Below are 18,417 nucleotides of genomic sequence, written 5' to 3' on the forward strand. Positions count from 1 at the left end.
GCCCCGCCCGCCCCGCCCCGCGGGCTGATTTACGGCTCTGCTGAAAACGCCGCCCCGCTGCCGCCACTAGCAACAAGTCGGGTGAGTGCGGCGACCTTGCGGGCGGCCGAGGCCCGCGCCGAGCCGGTGCCCGGCGCCGCTCCGCTCCGGCAAGGCCCGGGCGGCGGCCGAGGCGAGCGGAGCCGCGCCGAGCGAGCGCAGCCGGCGGGGCCGTGCGGCCGGAGCGCCGCGCCGGGTGGGCGCGTCCCCGGGCGGAGATGGCGCGGTACCCCTGAGGAATCGCCGGGAAAGTTTCCCAAGTTTCCCGTGGGGCGCGGACGCGGGCCGTTCCCTCCGGCGAGGAATGCAACAGACAGCCCGGGATGAAGGCGGGCACCCCTGGCCGGAGCCGCTCGGCGGCGTCAGCCTCCCCTTCCGCTGCCCGCGATGCGGCGACCACACCAGGTTCCGGAGCCTGTCCTCGCTGCGGGTGCACCTGGAGTACAGCCACAGCTTCCAGGAGAGCAGCCTCCTGGCCAGGAGCAGCCTGTTCTCCCCGCTGAAGGACGCGGAGCCGGTGTCTCCGCCGGAGCCCGCAGCGCAGGGCAGCCCGGGCAGCCCCGGCGGCGTTGCCGCGCAGCCCGCGGGGCCCTACCTGAACTTGGGCGGCGCGTCCTGCGGGAGCGGCAAGGGCGAGCAGCCGCGGGAGCTGGCGGCCGAGCGGCCCGGCTCCTTCCTGGCCAACTATGTGTCGGCCGAGTCTCCCAGCGAGCTTTCCAAACCCGGCCTCTCGGCCGCTGATTCCAAAGCCTCCTTCGAGGCACACGTCAGAGAAAAGTTTAACAGGATGGTAGAGGCCGTGGACAAAACGATCGAGAAGCGGATCGACAAGCTTACCAAAGAGCTGTCCCAGAAGACGGCGGAGCTGCTGGAGGTGCGGGCAGCGTTCGTGCAGCTGTCCCAGAAGAAGCAGGAGGTGCAGCGGCGAGAGCGGGCCCTGAGCAGGCAGGTGGATGTGGCGGTGGAGATGATCGCAGCCTTGAAGCAGCGGCTCAGCGAGTCCGAGGAGGAGCTTCACCGCAAAGAGGAGTAAGTGGGGAGGCGAGTGCCGATGGCTTGGCGAGGGCTGGCCAGCTCCTGCGTGAGTGACAGCCCTTGGGGGAGAAGAGAGGGAATGGCTCAGTTGCTTGCTGATTGTGAAAGGGCCTGGAGCTCGCCGCTTCAGATCACTATATTGCTGGAGTTATAGCCATGTGACCGTGTCCCCTGCAAGGCAGTGGACAGCTCCCCGAGCAGGTGGCTTTCACGCCTGGCTCCCCAGTGACTAACAGGGCAGGGGACAGCTCCCTGAGCAGGTGGCTTTCAGCCTGGCTCCCCAGTGACTAACTTCTACACTTTCTAATGCCTGTGTTGTGCCTCTGGTTTCATGGGGATAGGGACAAGTAGAAGCTCTCATCAACATGTAATGTGATTTACACTGCCACCTTTAAAGCATGGTCTTTTTAAGAAGAGATGGGTGGATAAGTCTGGATGAAGTGTGCAAGAATACCTAATAGCACCTTTTCCCTTAAGCCTTCTCACCATGGTCAGCCTGTGGAGTGCACAGTCTCCTGTGCATCAATGAAGCTTTACTGGTGACAGTGCTGAAAAGGCCATGTCCCAGTAGTTCATGTCCAGTGTTTTAGATGGACACAGAACTGTGGAACAGGAATCACTTATATGGGATTGGGAAGCAGATGCCAGAGTTCTGACTAACCTAAGCCATCTAAAAATACATTCATGATGCATCCATTAAAAATGTAGTGATAGCTGATATATAATTTATACATGAACTACTTAGTTTATTCAGCACTTGCTGAAACCTTTCAGGCTTTTCAGAGCAACACAACTTATTTTAGAGAAATAGAAATAAAGAGCCTTGGTAATGGTATGCCTCTAAACCAATTCATCAGCTTACAAAAAGAAGATGAGAAGTGGTAGTTGCCATGACACTGATCTTACAAGAAATAAGGAAGGTGGTGTAGGAGTTCAGTGTAGGAAGTTTGGAGGGCTTTCATCATTCCTTCCTGTAGTCTAAGGACAAGAAAGAAAAGATGAGGATCAGTAGGAGCCATCTATCTTGAAGCAGAGCTAGAGATTTTCCAGAAGAGGGGATACATAAAGGTGGTGGGATTTGAGCCTCTCAGATCTTTGAAGGGATATTCAACAGAGCCTCTGATTTTAAAGTATGAGGTGATCCTCATGGAGGAGAAGACTGAAAGACTTAAGGTGAAGCTGAATAGTGTAACTGAGGCAGATTTGAAAATATGCTGGAGGGAAGCCATGCAGATAACATAGTTTCAAGCAGTTTTGGTATTCCCATCTAGCCAGACTGCCCTCCTGGGCTCTTTCACAGTAAGTCATCCTATTTCCTCTAGAAAAGTATCTTAGAGCAGGAGGGATTGCTCTGTGAAGATTCTTCTTCCCTCTGCAGACTACCAGGAGACCTCAGGTAAGCAGCTGTCTTAGGCTAGATGCAGAATTTCAGATATCTCAAGTTTAGTGGCGTGAATCTTACCCCAAACTAAAGGCAGATTGTGTTTTTAAAAATCAAGTGTAGGATCTCAAAAGGAAAAAAAATGACTGTTGGGAGAAAGAAACCATTCAGTGGGACAAACCCAAAGTTCTGCAGTGCTGTAGAAGAAAAGACCTTGTGGGAAAAGAGAAAAGGGGCAGTTGAGTCATCTGGGGAGAAAGAATGGGTATGATGTGGGAGGATGGCACAGGACACTGATCTTAGGAAAGAAAAAGACAGCTCAAGTTGTGATTTTTAACTGTATTAGGAAAAGGAACAAGGAAGAGGCCACATGCTCTTTGGCAGATTACTTACCAACAGCACTGTCAGGCTGGTGTTCTGAGGCCAGAAGAGACTGAACACAGAAAGAGAAGTGGGAAAACATTGTCCTTCACACTAGGACATTGCCAGGCTCAGGAAAGGGGCAGGAGCTCAGATCACTGCTGTTAGAATTCTTGTCTTGAAAGGAGGAGAGTGAATGCATAAACAAATGATGAGGTAGCTCCTAAGTTGATGTTACAGGGAAGGCTGAAGGTTACTTGGCTAGAAACATGAACCAAAAGAGCAGCTGTACAAGAGACTTCACAGAGTACTCACAGAATACTTCACAGAGTGTTGCTCTTTAGGGTTTTGCTTCCACTTTCAACAAAAAGCCTTGAAAGCAAGTGCAGCAATAGGAGTGAGAGAACAGCTCTTACACAGTAGTGTTAACTTCTGCAGGTAAATGTGTAATGCATGGCAGTGGGTAGGATGCAAGAACAGCAGCCCTGAGTACCAGGGGGGAAGAGGGCAGTCAGAATTTGTTATTGCCTGTGTCTGTGCCCATTCCCACAGCACTGCCTCTGAGGTTACTCTGAGGACACTGGGAGGGTAGGCAGCGTGGAAGAACAGGTTGAATTCGCTTAGGAAAAACTGGAAGTGTGTTGGGTTTTTTTCTCATTTAGATGATTCCTTCATTTCCCATCTTGGGGGATAACAAGGCATAGTGCCATAGAAAAATGCACTGGTTGTCTTTCCTATTGAAAGGTCATTGTATAATTAGCAAATTGAGAAGGAAGGTAGGTATAAAAAATGCTTTGTAAGAGCAGGACTGGTAGTTCTAGAGCAGCTTTTCAGAGCTGATTCTCTAAAATGCCTGGGACAGTTAGCTTTACTCCAGCAGCAGGGAGGCGCTGGGTGATGTGCTCTAGTAGAGAAAAAGTTCCTGACTTTGGTAACAACAGTGACACTTGTCTGGCTTTCTCATGGGCTGTTGGTAAACTCTGAGACCTGCCTGTACATTCAATCCTTTGTGTGTTCAAAACTTACTTGGTGTGCTGAGAAGACATTGTCCTTCAAAAATTAGGATCTCAGCTTTGGCTTTGATTTCTGGAAGAGATCCAGATGATTAGAAAGCCAAACAAGACTGCATAATGGAAATTGCAGAAGCAGTTCTCACTGCAGATTGTGGAAAGTCAGAGGCATCCCTTAGGGACTGCTTTGATACTTGCTGACCTTCAGAAATAAATGCTTTCATCGGTTTCTTTGGATTTTTTTTTTTCCATAAGCAATCTTGTGAATATGGATAACTTTTTCCTAAAATTAGCATTGGTATTGAGCTAGTGTAGCTGAAAATCTTTTCCTCTTAGCAGCAGAAAAAAGAAAACACCTTCCCTGAAACATCTGAATGTTGGTTTAGACCATCAGCTGGAACAGGGCTGCCTATTTGAAGCACTTGTAGGATCAGTGCGGTTATTTCTTTAGACTTGTCAGTTGATTATTTTTTGTTTGTTTTAAATAAGGCCTTTAGCAGTCCAACAAAGACAGCAATGAAGTGAAGATACCATTTTAGTTAAATTTTCTTTGTTCCCTTACAAAAACTGTAGTGCCAATATGCATGCAGGTATGTGCTGATACTGGTGTGAGGCCCTCGTGGAGGTGAACTCTGATGAGGGGTAGGACAGCTGACTGTAGGAGGTACAACTGACTATATTAATGCATAGCTGAAATAGTATTACTCTAAGCACAGAGCTGCTGAACAAAGGAATTATTTAATTAGAAAATGTGCCCTGAAAGGGATTATTCCATGTTTGATGAAGGAGAATGCAACTCACAGTGAGCGCTGTGATCTTAAAGATAACACAGAAGCATGCCCAAAGGGCATAAGACTTTGTTGAATAAGATATCAAGAAAACCATTGAAACAAAAACCAGCTATGAACTTAACTGCTAGAGGACACTGAGAGGCTTGTTTCTGGATGTAATGTAAGAAAATTGAAACTGGCAGAGTTTGATTTTCAGTAAGTTTGAACAGGGTAAGAAGGGATGGTCTTTGGCTGGAATCTACCTTCAGTGGTAAATTTAAACAGCTTCACTTTGTCTCCTAATCACAGAGTAAGATCATTAATGTTGTACCTTGCCATATCTCTGACAGTCATTTCTCTAACCAGTCTCATGCATTTGTTTTGAGACTGGCCATGCCTCTGCTTTGACATAGCCTGGAATGCAAGGATTAATTCAGAATAGCTGTTGTGGGCAGTAGTTATTCTTGCCAGTGGCTTCACCTTAAGTTTGCAATTAATGAAATTATCTGTGCAGATAACATCTTGACAATGGCATTAAGATCTGGCTTTTAGACATCACTGCAATTTGTGCTTTAAAACAGCTTTCCCTCAAAAAGGGGTTTCAATATACCACAAAACAGTTTTGATTTGCTTTAAGCACAGTACAACTACAATTACACATTGTTCTACCACCCTCAGTTTTAGGTAATCCTGCTCCCTCTTTCCTGTTTCCTTTCATCTTCCTACTCAAGAGATTACTCCCCCCCATGCAGCTGCACAGGTTTAAGTCTAGCATGACTGTCCCACAGAATGGCTCTGTGAAATAAAGCTTAAAATCCTCAGTGTCACCCAGTAAATTCAGGGCTCTGTCTAGAGCACAGCCCACTGAATGGGTACAATAACTTTCTGAGGGAGGAGGTGTGAATCTCTTAAATCAAATGTGCTTTTAGTGATGTGGTAATGTGAAACCACAACCTAATGAATAACAGCAGCCTTCAGGCAAAAACACCAGTTGGGTGATGGATAAGGTCAGTGGCATTAATACTTAATGAATATACATATTAAATATTTTGAGAAGTAAATCACTTTGCTACTTACTGTGATAGGAATTTTCCCACCTTCAGGTAAAACAATGGTTTGGTTTTCTATTGATTTTAGACAGAGTTATGCTAAATGTGATTCTCCAAAGTGATGTGATATTGGATGCAAAACCTGCATGGAACCTTGTGCTTATCTCCACCTCCAGAGCAGCTGCAGGTGTCAGTGTGGCTGTGCACAGTCCTGGGGCCAGTGCTATGCATCCGTGGGAGGGCTTGCTTGCAATGTGAGAACTCATTAGCCCTTCTTGTCAGGTGTTAAGGAGCTGGAGCTGTCCCACCCTCTGCTTTTAGTCAGTGCATGTCACTCTTAGCTGCTGAAAGTCATAAAAACACTGAGCATCTCCCAGGATCCCTGTGCTGCCAACTGCTCCAGTAAACAAGAACTGCAGCTCGCTCATCCTAAAGGAGCGCTGAATAATCCAGTGGTAAAGGCACAAGAATAAATGTCACATACTCAGCCTATGATTTATAACTTTATTTACCACATCTCAAGTTGTTTCATGGTAACAGCCTCCATAAAGAAGTTTTTTGGGCTAGGCTGCAGTTGGGATGCAAAATGCCAAACTACTTAAGTCTAGTTAACTGTAACAGGTGAACTGCCTGGCAGAGTGAAATTAAAATAAAAGCTTTGGCAGCAAGCCTTACTTACAGTGAGTTCCTCTCCCTCCACTTGTTTTTTCAGCTGAACACCTCTGAGGTGCCTGCTGTACTACAGTAAATTTCCCCTGGACTCCTCTGGCTCTCAAAGAACTCCTTTCTGACACTCTGGCAGTACAGGCATCTCCTGCTCCTCTTGGACACCTCCCAGGCTGCATCCCCCTTGTCTTTCCCTCTCACTTGTCTCATCCTGCTGCTGGCAGCTCAATACAATCCCTGCTCTCCAGGCAGCAGGAGCAATTCCCTCTTCCTAAAGGTTTCATCTGAATGAGCATCCCCCAGGACAAAGCAAGAAATCCAGTTTTCTCCCTGCTGCCCAGTCACAGCCCTGTAAATATTCTGCATACACTATACCTTAGTGTTGGAATAGTAAACTGTGAAGAGATGAAATTATAGAAATGTAAGAGATCTAGGGTGCATTGAGCATCATCTACACACTCAGAACATACAGTATCAGGAGCTGTTTCTCACCCCTGTAAGCAAATGCCAGGGTGCAGAGCTGGGGGAAGGGGGCAGGAGTCTGCTGGGCAGAGGAGCAGAGCAGTAAAGGGATGATGCTGAGAGCAGAGGAGCTCTCAGGGGGAGTTAATAACTCCATGGAACCTTTCCTCAGTATAACAGAAATGCTCCAGATGTAGAATAGTCAGTGCAGGGTAGCAGAGACCCCTTGTTAGAAGGGCAACACCTCAGGTGTTCCTGTTTCAGGTGAATGCTGCTCACAAGGCTGTGCTGTCAGGACACAGAGCCCAGTGGGCCCATGCTGCTGTGCTCTGGTTTATGCCCCTACCACGTGGGCCCCACAATATTCATGGCTTCAGCTTCCCCCTGACTTCATGAAGAGCAGTGTCAGACCTCTGTGAACACCCATCTTTCCACAAGCATGAGAGTAGAGAGTGAAAGACAAGAATCCTGTCATATAATCCTCAAAAATTTGGCAGAGGTCTGGAGAAATAAATTGAAAGTACAATAAAGAATATAAGCAAAAAAAATCATCACAGATATCCAGAAATAAAATTGAAGGGAAAGGGTCCTCAGTATGGTTAAGAAAAAGTCTGGGCAAACTACAAGAGACAAGAAGGGCAATTAGACAGATAAACAGCAGCTGCAGGAAGCTACAGGAGTTCTTTGAACCATTTCCCTATTGTTCACAGTGGGAGGAGGCTAAAAATTCTTCTGGGAACTCCCTTCAGGTAACCAAGGCATAGCTGGGCAAGGAGTGAGCTCTCTGAGGAAGAAGTGTTGGAGCAAGTAGAGAGACTTATTAGCAGTCACTCCTTAGGGCTTGATCTTGTTCTTCTGAGAGATGAGAATGAAGTGGAAACAAAGAAAGTAGCTGAACTAACAGAAGTGCTGCTTATCAGTGCAAGGTGTGTGACAGAGCCCTGCTGTGTGGGTGTGTTCTGGCTCCTGGCTTTCCAAAGGGAATTTACAGAGTGTATTTCAGCCCCAAGGAAAACTTTCAGATTAAAGTTATTAAAGGTAGGTACATAGGCTGTACAAAGGCAGCTAAACAGAGAGAAGTTATGGGTATGCTACTATTGCTGCCAATAACAGTTCTTACAAATAATGGCATGTAGGATGCCAAGTTATCTTTAGTCTAGAAAGCAAGGACAATACTAGGGAGTTTATTGACATTATGAGTCTCTTCTCCTCCTGACAGTCATCTAGATCTTCCTGAAAAAACTCTGCTCCCCCCTGGTCTCCTTATGGTATATTAATGAGACATTTGTAGGAAAGGAAAATCCCTTCGTGATTATTTGTGCCATAGAACAGGCAACTAATGAATTCTTACTAATTACCTTTGCTGAGATAATTACAAATGTTAACATTCTTGAAACTATCATTCTTTTAAAAAAATGCCAGCTTCTCATGTTTGTGGCCTCCTGCTGCAGCCAAACTCAGAAGCTGACTGAGTGCCTGGGAAGAAGGGACATCCTCATGGTGTCCCAGGCTGGCAGCTCCCCACTCTCCCACCTTCCCACTGGGGGGTCAGCAGCCTGCCAGGCTGTGCACAGCTCTTCCTTACCCAAAAGGAGAGGGATTTGGAGCCAACCTGCTCAGTTGCTGTCCTCTTGAGCTCCCTGTCCCCTGTAAAAGAGGACCCTGATGAAACAGCAAGGACTTCAGTTGCTCCTACATTAACCCAAAATTATATGAACTGACTAATGAAGTTAATCATAAGTTATGAAGTCAAAGAAGTTACAGTGTGGTGACAATAAACCCTTAAAATGTACTTTAATGAGTTTAGATTGGCTTCTCCCTAAGCATTCCCTAGTGGCTCTCTAGTATCAGGTTGTTCTGGGCAAGCTAATAATCACTAAACTGTTCAGAGCCTTGAAATGAAATGGATTAGCTGAGTTTAACAAACAAGTTACCTCTCTGTTTCTTAAACCAGATTTTATGGGTGAGTTAGTATAAACTATTACTCATCCACATTCTTCATCCAAACAATACATGCTTGTTTTTACCTGATTCCTGCCATTAGATCAGCCATGCAAACAGAACTCTGCTGGAGTATGGAGCAGGCAGGCACAGCCTGAATCCTAGGTGGTGAATTTCCAGGGCTGACCACTCATGCCTGACTCGTAGCACAAAGCAGCTCACTGTTGAAACAACTATACTCCATTAAACCAATTAACTGCAACTATGCTGAGTTAAAACAACAAAATGCAGAGAAACTTTGGATTTGTTATAAACAATCTAAGCTTTGAAAGGTTATTTCTGCCACAAACTGTTTCATAGTTTCTACTTAAAATGCTTTTTCCTCAGGCAATGTATTTCTACTGAGCAATCATGCCCTTTCTCATTTGGCAAGTTCCTTCAACTCCCACCCTTTTTGTACAAAGCGAAAATTATCATGGCTTCCCTGGCAGAGTAAGAAATATTTATCCAGGCATTTATTAAACAGGGAACTGCTACATGTTCAGATTTGTCCTCTTTTGTAATACGTGCTTCAATCTACAACCAAACTTCTTCCACCAAAATAATCCTTTGACATGGGAGGTCCAGGTGGTGTCCTGATTACTGATAGTAAGTATGCAGAGAACTTAGAAATGAGCAGTGGCTCAGCTGAGAGCTTTCACAGTCACTGGTGCTCTCTGTTTCTTCCAGTTGGGTTACCAGACAGGACACCAAGACACATGCCTAAACTCCTTACCTAAAACTTGTTCTTCCCACACATGTGCTCCCTGCTCTATAATCTGTAGATTATCTGTTAATCTCCCATGCTCCCTCTGCCTCCAGGTCATAACACCACACTTGGACATTCTTGTAGTAATGCAGTCAAAATTAAATTCAATGGCCACAGAAGTTCTTTTGAGTTAGAAACCACCCCAGCAGCAACATTAAGTGACCATTGTTAGATTGTGATGAAATGAAAAGATTAATTTGGGAGTTCATCTGTTTCTCTTCACATTTCAGAGCTAATATTCTCATAGTTGAATAAAAAAAGAGAAAGCAGATACAGCTGTCTCCAGATACTCTGAGATGTGATGCTTAATCATATTTCTGCCCTGTGGGCCACTAAAGACTAATTCCAAGAGACCAAATGAAATGAAAAAACCTCACCCCAAACCCACTGCCCATGAACCTAAATTCAGCATTCAGGGTTCCAGATCTTCACTTTGTCCACAAAAAAGTTGAAATCTTTTGACAGTGGTGGAGGACAGTAATTAGCCCCTCCATGACAAACTGGAGAAGCACCAGTCATTTTTGACATCGGTGAGACCAGTGAGCTGCTGTTATCTAAACGTGGCCTCCTTGCAATGTTTCCATCTTGCAGAGAAGTTGTTACTTTCAACCACTTCCTGGAAGAAGCAGCAGAAAAAGAAGTGCGGGGGAAAGCCAGGCTGCAGCACTTCATCGAGAACCTGTTGCAGCGCGTGGATCTGGCAGAGAGGCAGCTGGAATATTACCAAAGCCAGCAGATGGTGTGCAACCACACTGACATCAGCGAGCACGTGGTAAGCCAGCACTGCCCTTCCCTTTGCCAGAGTTGGGTTATGGGTGGGCTTGGTGGCTCAGGCTAAGCACTGCTGCAGGCAGATGTGCATTTGTGAAAGCAGCAACAGCCAAAGACGATAAAGGGAGAGCAGAGAGTAATGAAATGTTTGATACATATTTAAATTTTTTTCAACTTTGGCTATTGCTGCTGTTGCCTTTGCCATGAACACTTTTTTAAAAGTGACTTGGCAGTCTTTTTGGGAAGCCTGAAGATTTTCAGGAAAGACATAGATCCCTATAGGTGACACATCAGCTTGCTGGCAAATCATCTTGCCTCTGCTAGTTTACCTATCATGGTACTCTTAGAAATGGTGAATGGATTCCCACAGGCCTGTATCCCATGGATTAGAAATCCAAGAACATTACTTTTTAAAATACATTATTTCTCTTAAAGCTGTCATTTTTAATACCTAAACTCAGTATTTTCCTACAGTGCATTACATTTATATGCCAAGTTTTAGGCACAGGACTTGAAGGAACATTTCAGTTTAATTGAATACCCCATGCTGCCTGTGCTTAGTAGTTGCTCAGCCTGGCATGTGAGAAGAAGGCATTTGATGATGCCCAGCACTGAACAGGTATGCAGTGGTGGAAAGGAAATGTTCCCAGAGCTTTAGGTAAGATGAGCTGAAATGCAGTGCAGGCATCTCAGACAGTATCTGTGAGAAGATTATGGGGCACTGTACAGATGGGCCTCAATATTAAATCACCTCTCTTGCTCTGGATGTGTTTATCATAATGCCAGGCTCAGCAGTGTCCCTTGGGGAGGGCTCTGATTTTTAAGGTACCTGCCCTGCTTTCTGGGTGACTTCAGCATTGCTCTAAGGCCATCCATCCAAATATTGACCATCCTGACCTTCAGGAGGTACAGGAAAGTCCACCATGAGATGGCTCCAGACACCAACCAAGACAGATGACAAGCCAAGTCAGGCTGGGCAAAAATCCATCTGCAAAGTGTGGACAATACCAGGGACAGAAGGAACATTTACAAGAACATAATCATTTTCAGATGCCAAATCTGACTTACTTGTCTCAGTGACTTCATTAAATGATATTCAAAGGCTCAGTGTAGCAGCTCTGATGAGAGCGCAATACAAAGAACCTATTTAGTACCAAAAAAAAAAAAAATCAATTTAAGCTGAGCTGGCATTAAACACCTCCTTTTCTGACCCCCACCAAAAGAGGGACTAGACAAAGTGTTTCCACACTGTGAACCAAACTGCTGAAAAAATGAAGTCATGCAAATTTGGCCTGGCATTGAAGCTATGCTGTCCTTAGCTGGTCTCAGGATTTGCAGCAGGGGGAGAGAAATGTTTGTGTCCTCACCCTCCACCCTTCAGTGCAAGTCTGGCAGAGCCAAGGGCTTGTAGCTGGAGTTTCCTAGCCACTTGTGTAAAGGAAATGTATCACTGAAAAATTAAAGGATCTGAGAGAAAGTTAATTTCATACAGCTTATTCAGCCACTGGCCTTTATTAATTATCTTGAACACAATAATTACTTCTCATTGTATCCATACTGTTTAATCTAATGTGAAAGATCTCTGTTCAGCCCACACTTCTTTAGCAATTTACTTTGATTATAGTTACAATAAAAATAATGGGGAAAAAAATCCAACCACTAGCAACTCACACATTATGAATTTTAAAACCATGTTCATAAGATGGAAGAGTAATAATCTGTAAAAGAGGTGACTTTTTTGGTTTGTTCCCTGAATGTTCTAGTTCAACATGTGAGAATGGAAATACAATTTTAAAGATTGTGTATATTTTATCCTTGTACTTTCATTACTTGAAAATGTAATAGTAATAACCTGGCTTTGTTTTCATTGCAGTTTACAGACATTTCATTAAATAAGAAACCCAGATGCCTGTATGTATATCTCCTTTTTTTTTTAACTTAAATGCAATAAGTTGACGTGCTTGCATTTCTGTTTTTACATTTTACCTTATAGGTTGGGACCTGCATATGGTCTCTATTTATGTCATGTAATTGAGGAAAACCAGATTTCTGCTGAAACTAAACTAAAATCAGATATTCTCTAAAGAAAATAAAGAATGCTAATTTTCTGTTAAACAAATTACTCCTTCCTGCTGACTATAATAGCCTATTGCAAAGCTGCAGGAGTTGAATCTCTTTGTCTCACACAAATGAAGTTGAAAATACCTTTAACATTCTGTAGGCAGGAGAGAGACAGTTGTCATTTCCTAACTGACAGTAACAATCATATCACCAAACAAGTGCCCTGACCAAGCATGGGCACTGACAATCTCAGGTTACTCAAGCAGCTGTCCTGGGAGCAGCAGAACTAATTGGGGTTGGTCTCCCATGTCTTTGTGACTTGGTCATGAGTCCCAGCAGGTGGTTTGGAGCACCAGGTGCTGCTTGGCCAAGTGGCAGCCAGCACTGCTCCCCTCTTCAGGGCAGCCTTTCCTTGTGGGGACGCAAGTTCAGGACTTTTTCCCATTGCATCACCACGAGTCCTTCTCCATAACACAACAGATTAGGAATATGTGTGAGGAGAAGTTCAGACTCTCTGCAGTCACTTATGTTGCAGAGCTGCTGCTTTCAGTGAAAAAGCATTTCCTGCATCTGGAGCTGGCAGCTTTGCATTTCACATGCATCTTCCTCCATCTTGGGTACTTTCTTACCCTGACTGTGAACTGGGGACAGACATCCATCTTCTCTACCATACAGTTCAATTTAAGTACAGTTTAGCCCCTTTAGGTAGCCCCTGAGATCATATTGACCTTGACCTTTGGTTTTAGTAGCTTCATTCAGTGCAGCAGGGGACTGCCTAACATCACCTACAATAATGCCTGTGTATGCTTTGGGAATAAATGATGTTGCTTCTTCACCATAACAACATCTGAGACAAACAGAAAGCTGCATCTTTAAACAACAACTGAGTAATGGACTGGAAAAAACAATTCCCAAGAATTGATGGTAAACTGGAGTGGCCACTCCAATTTACACAGGTCATTCCTAAACCCCAGCAAGTGGTCAGAGCCCAGGCCTGCACAGGCCAGGATGACACAGTGCCTGCAAGCTCCAGCTTGGACCTGCACAGCATTTCACCCCCTAAACCTCCCCTAGTGAAATCTGCTTAGCAAAGCTGCCAAGCAGGTAATGCAGTTACATAGGTCAGGCTTAGTTCCTACAATGACAGGTGGCCCTCACTGCCTTGTACCAACAAATACAGACTTCCATGACACACTTCTCATCTTCCTAAAGAGCAGGAGGGTTTACACTGTACACACATGAGTAACCACAGCTTTTCCCACAACTGGCTTTGTCAAGCATGCAATATGATTTAACTCCTAGAAGAAATAATACTATACATACATGGTTTTCAGAAATACCAGGCTATGGAAAATAGCCCTGTGGGATCCCTTAAGAGATCAGCTTGTACATCAGCACATCTGTTCTTCAGTCACAGGAGCTGGCTAGACATGAGCTGGTGCCTTACATTCATAGTTCTGCTGTTACACTAATGTATCTGCTGTAAAACATTTCAAGATTATGTTAAAAGGGACTATAATGATCTTAGCTAAACTGTGGAACTGCAGTTTTGATGTAATATTTCAGAGTGCATGGTTCAGCCTTTGCAGCACTGGGCACTTAGCTGTCACTCCACCTGAGCTCACCAATTTCTGCAAATCTTGCTGGGTTTGAGCCAACACAGAGACAACAAAGAATTCAGCTTACTTTGGCCTTTAAGCTTTCATACCCTTCTTCCCACCAGTTTTTGTATTCCCCTTTCTTCTTCTCCTGTTTCAAATCAAAGCCTAAAAGGGAAGCTGAAGTTTCCCTGGATGTGTGGTCAGCACAAAGGCAGAGCATGGAGATTCCTGAGCTATTGGCCATTTGTAGCAGCAGCTCCCTGGGGCCTGGGTGCAGTCCAGGGCAGCCCTGACATTGCACAAAGAAGTCCCTACAGTTCCTGCACCTTCTTTCTACTCTTACTGGTGCTGTGTGGTCTTCCAAAGACCAAGGGATGTTCATTCTTTGCAAAATGTGAACATGTGCATCTTAAAAGTCCCTGCAGATCACCAAGTATAGACCTCAGTAAGGTCTCAGCCCTCCAAAATCAGCAGAGTGCTGATCAGAATCAAAGTGCAGAGGAACACACATGAAGAGTGCACCAGTAACACACCTAAGGGTTGTTTTAGTAAGGAATGCTTTTGTATACTAAGGAATGTAATTAATCTTACAACTCTGTTTTTAACATGCAGCCTCATTCTGTAAAACAAGACTATTTTTGTTTTTAAAAATGTAAGGGTTTGGGATATTTTGGGGACCTGTCAGTTTGCAAGACTGAATAACAATTATTAATAATCACTATTATTCATTTCAGGAGCCGAGGAAGTCAACACACTTCATACAACATCCCTGATGCAAAGCCTCATTCCTTTCAAAAAGGAAGGATCTTGTTGAAAAAAGCAAAGGATGAAAAAGCCAGCTTGCAGCCAGTGAAATGCTTCTATGAACCTGTTGATTGCCCAAGAGAAATATGGAGAGCACAAAAGAAGGGTGAGCCAGTCTGCTCTGCCAGGAAAGTGAGTGCAAAATCAAAGATGGGTAAGAAGGCCAAGCCGCTATAGGAACGGTGAGCAGTGTACAGCAGCACGGGAACTTGGCTTCAACACAGCAAATATTGAATGAAGTTAATCATCCTACTTTTTTCCTATCCATCTGGCCATGCCAAAACATATCAGATATAATATATAGAAATATATACATATGGAAGTTTTATATTATTTAGTTATGCCATTCCCTCTTTGGGCGCTATAAAAGAAGTGACATTTTATTCAGTTTACATGGAGGTTTTTCTATTTATTCCTGTATTTATTTATTTATTTAGTCATTTATAGAGCTTATTTTAAATGACTGCAGTTATCTTGCTGGGCAGTACTGTGGCTGTATGTTTAATTATTTTAGTGGCAGCATGCTCTAACCAACTGGTAAATTATTTTCCATCTGTGTTATTCCTGAAGCTCAGAGGAATCCATTTAATCGGCACCAAAATATTCAATCTTCCAGCTTAGGTAGGTGTGAGATCAGTGACTAACAGACATACCCAGATGCAAAAGGCCTACTCAAAGTCCCTTGAAGGCTGTTTGCAGCACTAGATTGCTACCCTGGGTTTCTGGCTATAAGCACATTTCCATCTTTTATTAAATACACCAAACTCCTTGATCCTGCTGGCAGCCATGTTATCTCTTTGGTCCAAGTTTGGGCTCCTCTGAGGTGTCCCGCAGCAAGGAATCCAGGAGCTGCCCTGACACTCACAGGCCAGACTGGGCCAGAGGAGGAGTTTCAGTGCCAATGCCAGCAGCAGGAGATCGGCTGTGGTGCAGCAAGTACAGGCTCAAGCAGTGTGGCACTGCCTGCCATTGTGTTCAATGTCTGTGCTTGGTCCCAGGCATGAGAGGCCCAAATAACCATGATTATAACCCAAATCCTTGACATTTTTATCTCTGAAGAATCTTTACAGGGCTGAGAGATCACTGACTTTGAACTAAGAACCCAAGTGCAAGGCAGTTGGAGATGACTGCAGAACACAAATGTGTGTGTTTACACTGGTTTGTGCCAATTAAAAGGATCCTTATTTATTAGAGAATTTATTTATCAAGATGACTTTTTTGTGTGTACAGTATTTTGGTGACATGAATCCTCATGCCATGTTTACAGATATAAACATCCTGATGATGTTACTGATGAGATTTGTTTTCTCAAGAAAGAGAAAGGATAGATGACACAGGTCTATGTGATTTATTTTTTAAATGCTCATAACAGATGTAAATTGTTTATGTGGAAGGTGATTTTTACAGTATGTGTACAAAGATTTGTGAAAAATGTTTTTCATTTTTTATAACTGTGTCTGTAAGCAGAACTGAGTATAAAAAGACAGTGTATCACTATGATTACTGCTGCAATAAGCACCTGAGTTGCAATATTTTTAAAGCAGAAGATGACCAATCAGTCAGCTAGGATCAGGTAACTACAGATGTCATACATTTGTCAGTGTACAGAGCTCCCAGAAAGTAGCAGAGAGAAGAAAGAGTATTATTCCTCACTTTTATTTTAAATAGTGTATATGGAACAATCAGATGTATGTTTAAAAGTTTCTCAACACTGTTTCAGTAGAAAGTCACAGTGTAAAACCAATTCAGGTATTTAGGTTGTAATGATATTTCAATATTTATTTAACTATGTCACAAGGCCACACTTGGCTTCATGCTAGGCATTGTGTGTGGTGAAAAGGAATTGTTCATTGTGTTGCATGGGCTTGGGTCAGATTGTGTGTTACAACAACTTTTATAGGCAAGCTAAAATCGAACCAGTTTTTTCTATTACTTCCCACATCCTTCCACAAACCTGAAAAAAAGGACCCTCTTTGAAGATAACAAAGGTGAACATTAGAAAGATAATAAAGTAAATATATATTAATTCATTTCTTTAGCCACTTTACACTGAAAGAATATTTTTATTTTTAAATGCCTATCTACTCTGTTAGTCACCAAAGTTAAGTGCAACTACTATTTCACAAATGAGATGTTTATTTTATTATTTATCATGCCAAAATCTTGACTGTAAGTTTTCCTTTTGGGAGAGGAAGAGGAAAAGAGTAAGAGAAGTTGCATGTTTTTAAACTTTTCAAAGCCTAATTTACACTTACTTGCTAAACAAATGCCAGTTTAGTTAATTAGAAAGAAATTGGATTGTACTGTAATCCCAGATCAAAGTTTTTAGAATATAAACATTCTAATAATAAAGATATATTTCTCAGTTACTGTGTCATTTAACTTTGTCAAATACATAGTTTCTTCCAAAAGCCTCAGAAGCAGCACAGAAGAAGCCAAGCAGCAGCAGCTTGGACTTTGCTTTATCCCTGAGATGAAGCATGGCAGTGAGGTGGGGCTGTGACCCTTCCCAGCACTGGACCTGCAGGCAGCTGCTCCATCTTGCCTGCTCAGCTCACAGGTGTCACCTGCTGCTCTCCTACTGCAATGCTGCTTAAAATCGTTCTGTGGTGACCCACAGGGTCAGATAACCTGCCCAAAGCAGAGGCAGGGGAACAGAGGGAAGGGTCAGGCACATGAAGGGCAGAGGGGCTCGCAGGGAATGGCACTAATGATGGCTGCTCACACACTGCATGCTGCAGAGCCATCATTTCATCAGCTTAGACTTGGAAAAAGGGCTTTTCCCATGGGGAACCAGGGTCCTGTCTCATTAACAGAGACAATGTTTGACAAGAACAGGCACCTGCACCAGGCTGAGTGTAACCAGCTTCAGCTTGTGAGGACTTCTGTAGTCAGGAAATGTCAATTTTATAATATTTTTTAAATCTGAAAATGTTCTAACAAAGTTGACCACTCACCTTTGAAAATCAATTTGAAACAGTGTTACCGTGTTTTGCCCTTTGAGACACTTTGAAGGCTCCTTGATAGGTTGTATGCTGACATCAAAGTGAATTTCATTAGGACCTGGATGCCTCATTCCCATATAAATTTTTAAAATCCCACCTCATTTATTACTAAAAATAGCTCAGAGCAGTGTATGCACTGGCTGGCCCTTTACAGGTGAGCTTTCTGCTTGAAACAAAATGTTCTGACAGACATATGACATTATAGGCCAGGAAAACAAGAGACTAATTGAAACACAGACCTTTAATTAGAGCTATACATAGAAAAACCCAATCACTTTGAGCTGCTCCTGCCAGTTGAAGAGAGAGCATGTTTCCAGAACACTTAATGACATCTGATCCCTCCCCCCAGCTCTGACTCAGTAGTAACAACAGCCTCCCCCTATCCGGAGAAGATCTGAACACATTTTTTGTTTCAAGGAGAGTTCTGCAAATATTCAATGGGATACTCATATTCAAAGAGATGGCCACCATTTAGGGCAGGTACTAGGTCAAACAAATCATCACTTCTATCATCCCTAATAATCCTTCCAATGCCACTGCCTCTTTCAAGCTACTTGAGCAAAATCCAGCTCTTCTCTCTTGTTATTTTGCGTCATCAGATAGTTGCCTCTATTTGTTCTTACCTCAGCCTAATGCTGATTGTTTCCATACATC

General features: G+C 43.7%; 2 protein-coding genes across 3 annotated transcripts in view; one reads left to right on the forward strand and one right to left on the reverse strand.

The window, feature by feature from the left end:
- RTKN2 (rhotekin 2) overlaps positions 1-961 on the reverse strand; it is a 48,780-nt gene extending 47,819 nt beyond the window's left edge. For both annotated transcript variants that reach the window (XM_064717392.1, XM_064717388.1), the window contains exon 1: positions 877-961. The gene's annotated coding sequence lies outside the window, so the exon portion shown is untranslated. The remainder of the gene's footprint in view (positions 1-876) is intronic.
- ZNF365 (zinc finger protein 365) lies at positions 96-17,123 on the forward strand. Its single transcript, XM_064717396.1, has 4 exons — positions 96-1,068; positions 10,113-10,293; positions 12,166-12,203; positions 14,689-17,123. The coding sequence occupies exons 1-4, from the start codon at positions 344-346 to the stop codon at positions 14,933-14,935; spliced, it is 1,191 nt and encodes a 396-aa protein (XP_064573466.1). The 5' UTR covers positions 96-343; the 3' UTR covers positions 14,936-17,123.
- The last annotated feature ends 1,294 nt before the right edge of the window (positions 17,124-18,417 follow it).

The sequence above is a fragment of the Zonotrichia leucophrys genome, chromosome 6 (assembly GCF_028769735.1).
Source record: "Zonotrichia leucophrys gambelii isolate GWCS_2022_RI chromosome 6, RI_Zleu_2.0, whole genome shotgun sequence".
NCBI classification, from domain to species: domain Eukaryota; kingdom Metazoa; phylum Chordata; class Aves; order Passeriformes; family Passerellidae; genus Zonotrichia; species Zonotrichia leucophrys.

Coding starts and splice junctions, on each gene's coding strand:
- ZNF365 (XM_064717396.1), top strand. CDS start 344: ATGCAACAGACAGCCCGGGATGAAGGCGGGCACCCCTGGCCGGAGCCG. Junction 10,294..12,165: donor CTGACATCAGCGAGCACGTG/GTAAGCCAGCAC, acceptor TTTTCATTGCAG/TTTACAGACATTTCATTAAA. Junction 12,204..14,688: donor AATAAGAAACCCAGATGCCT/GTATGTATATCT, acceptor TATTCATTTCAG/GAGCCGAGGAAGTCAACACA.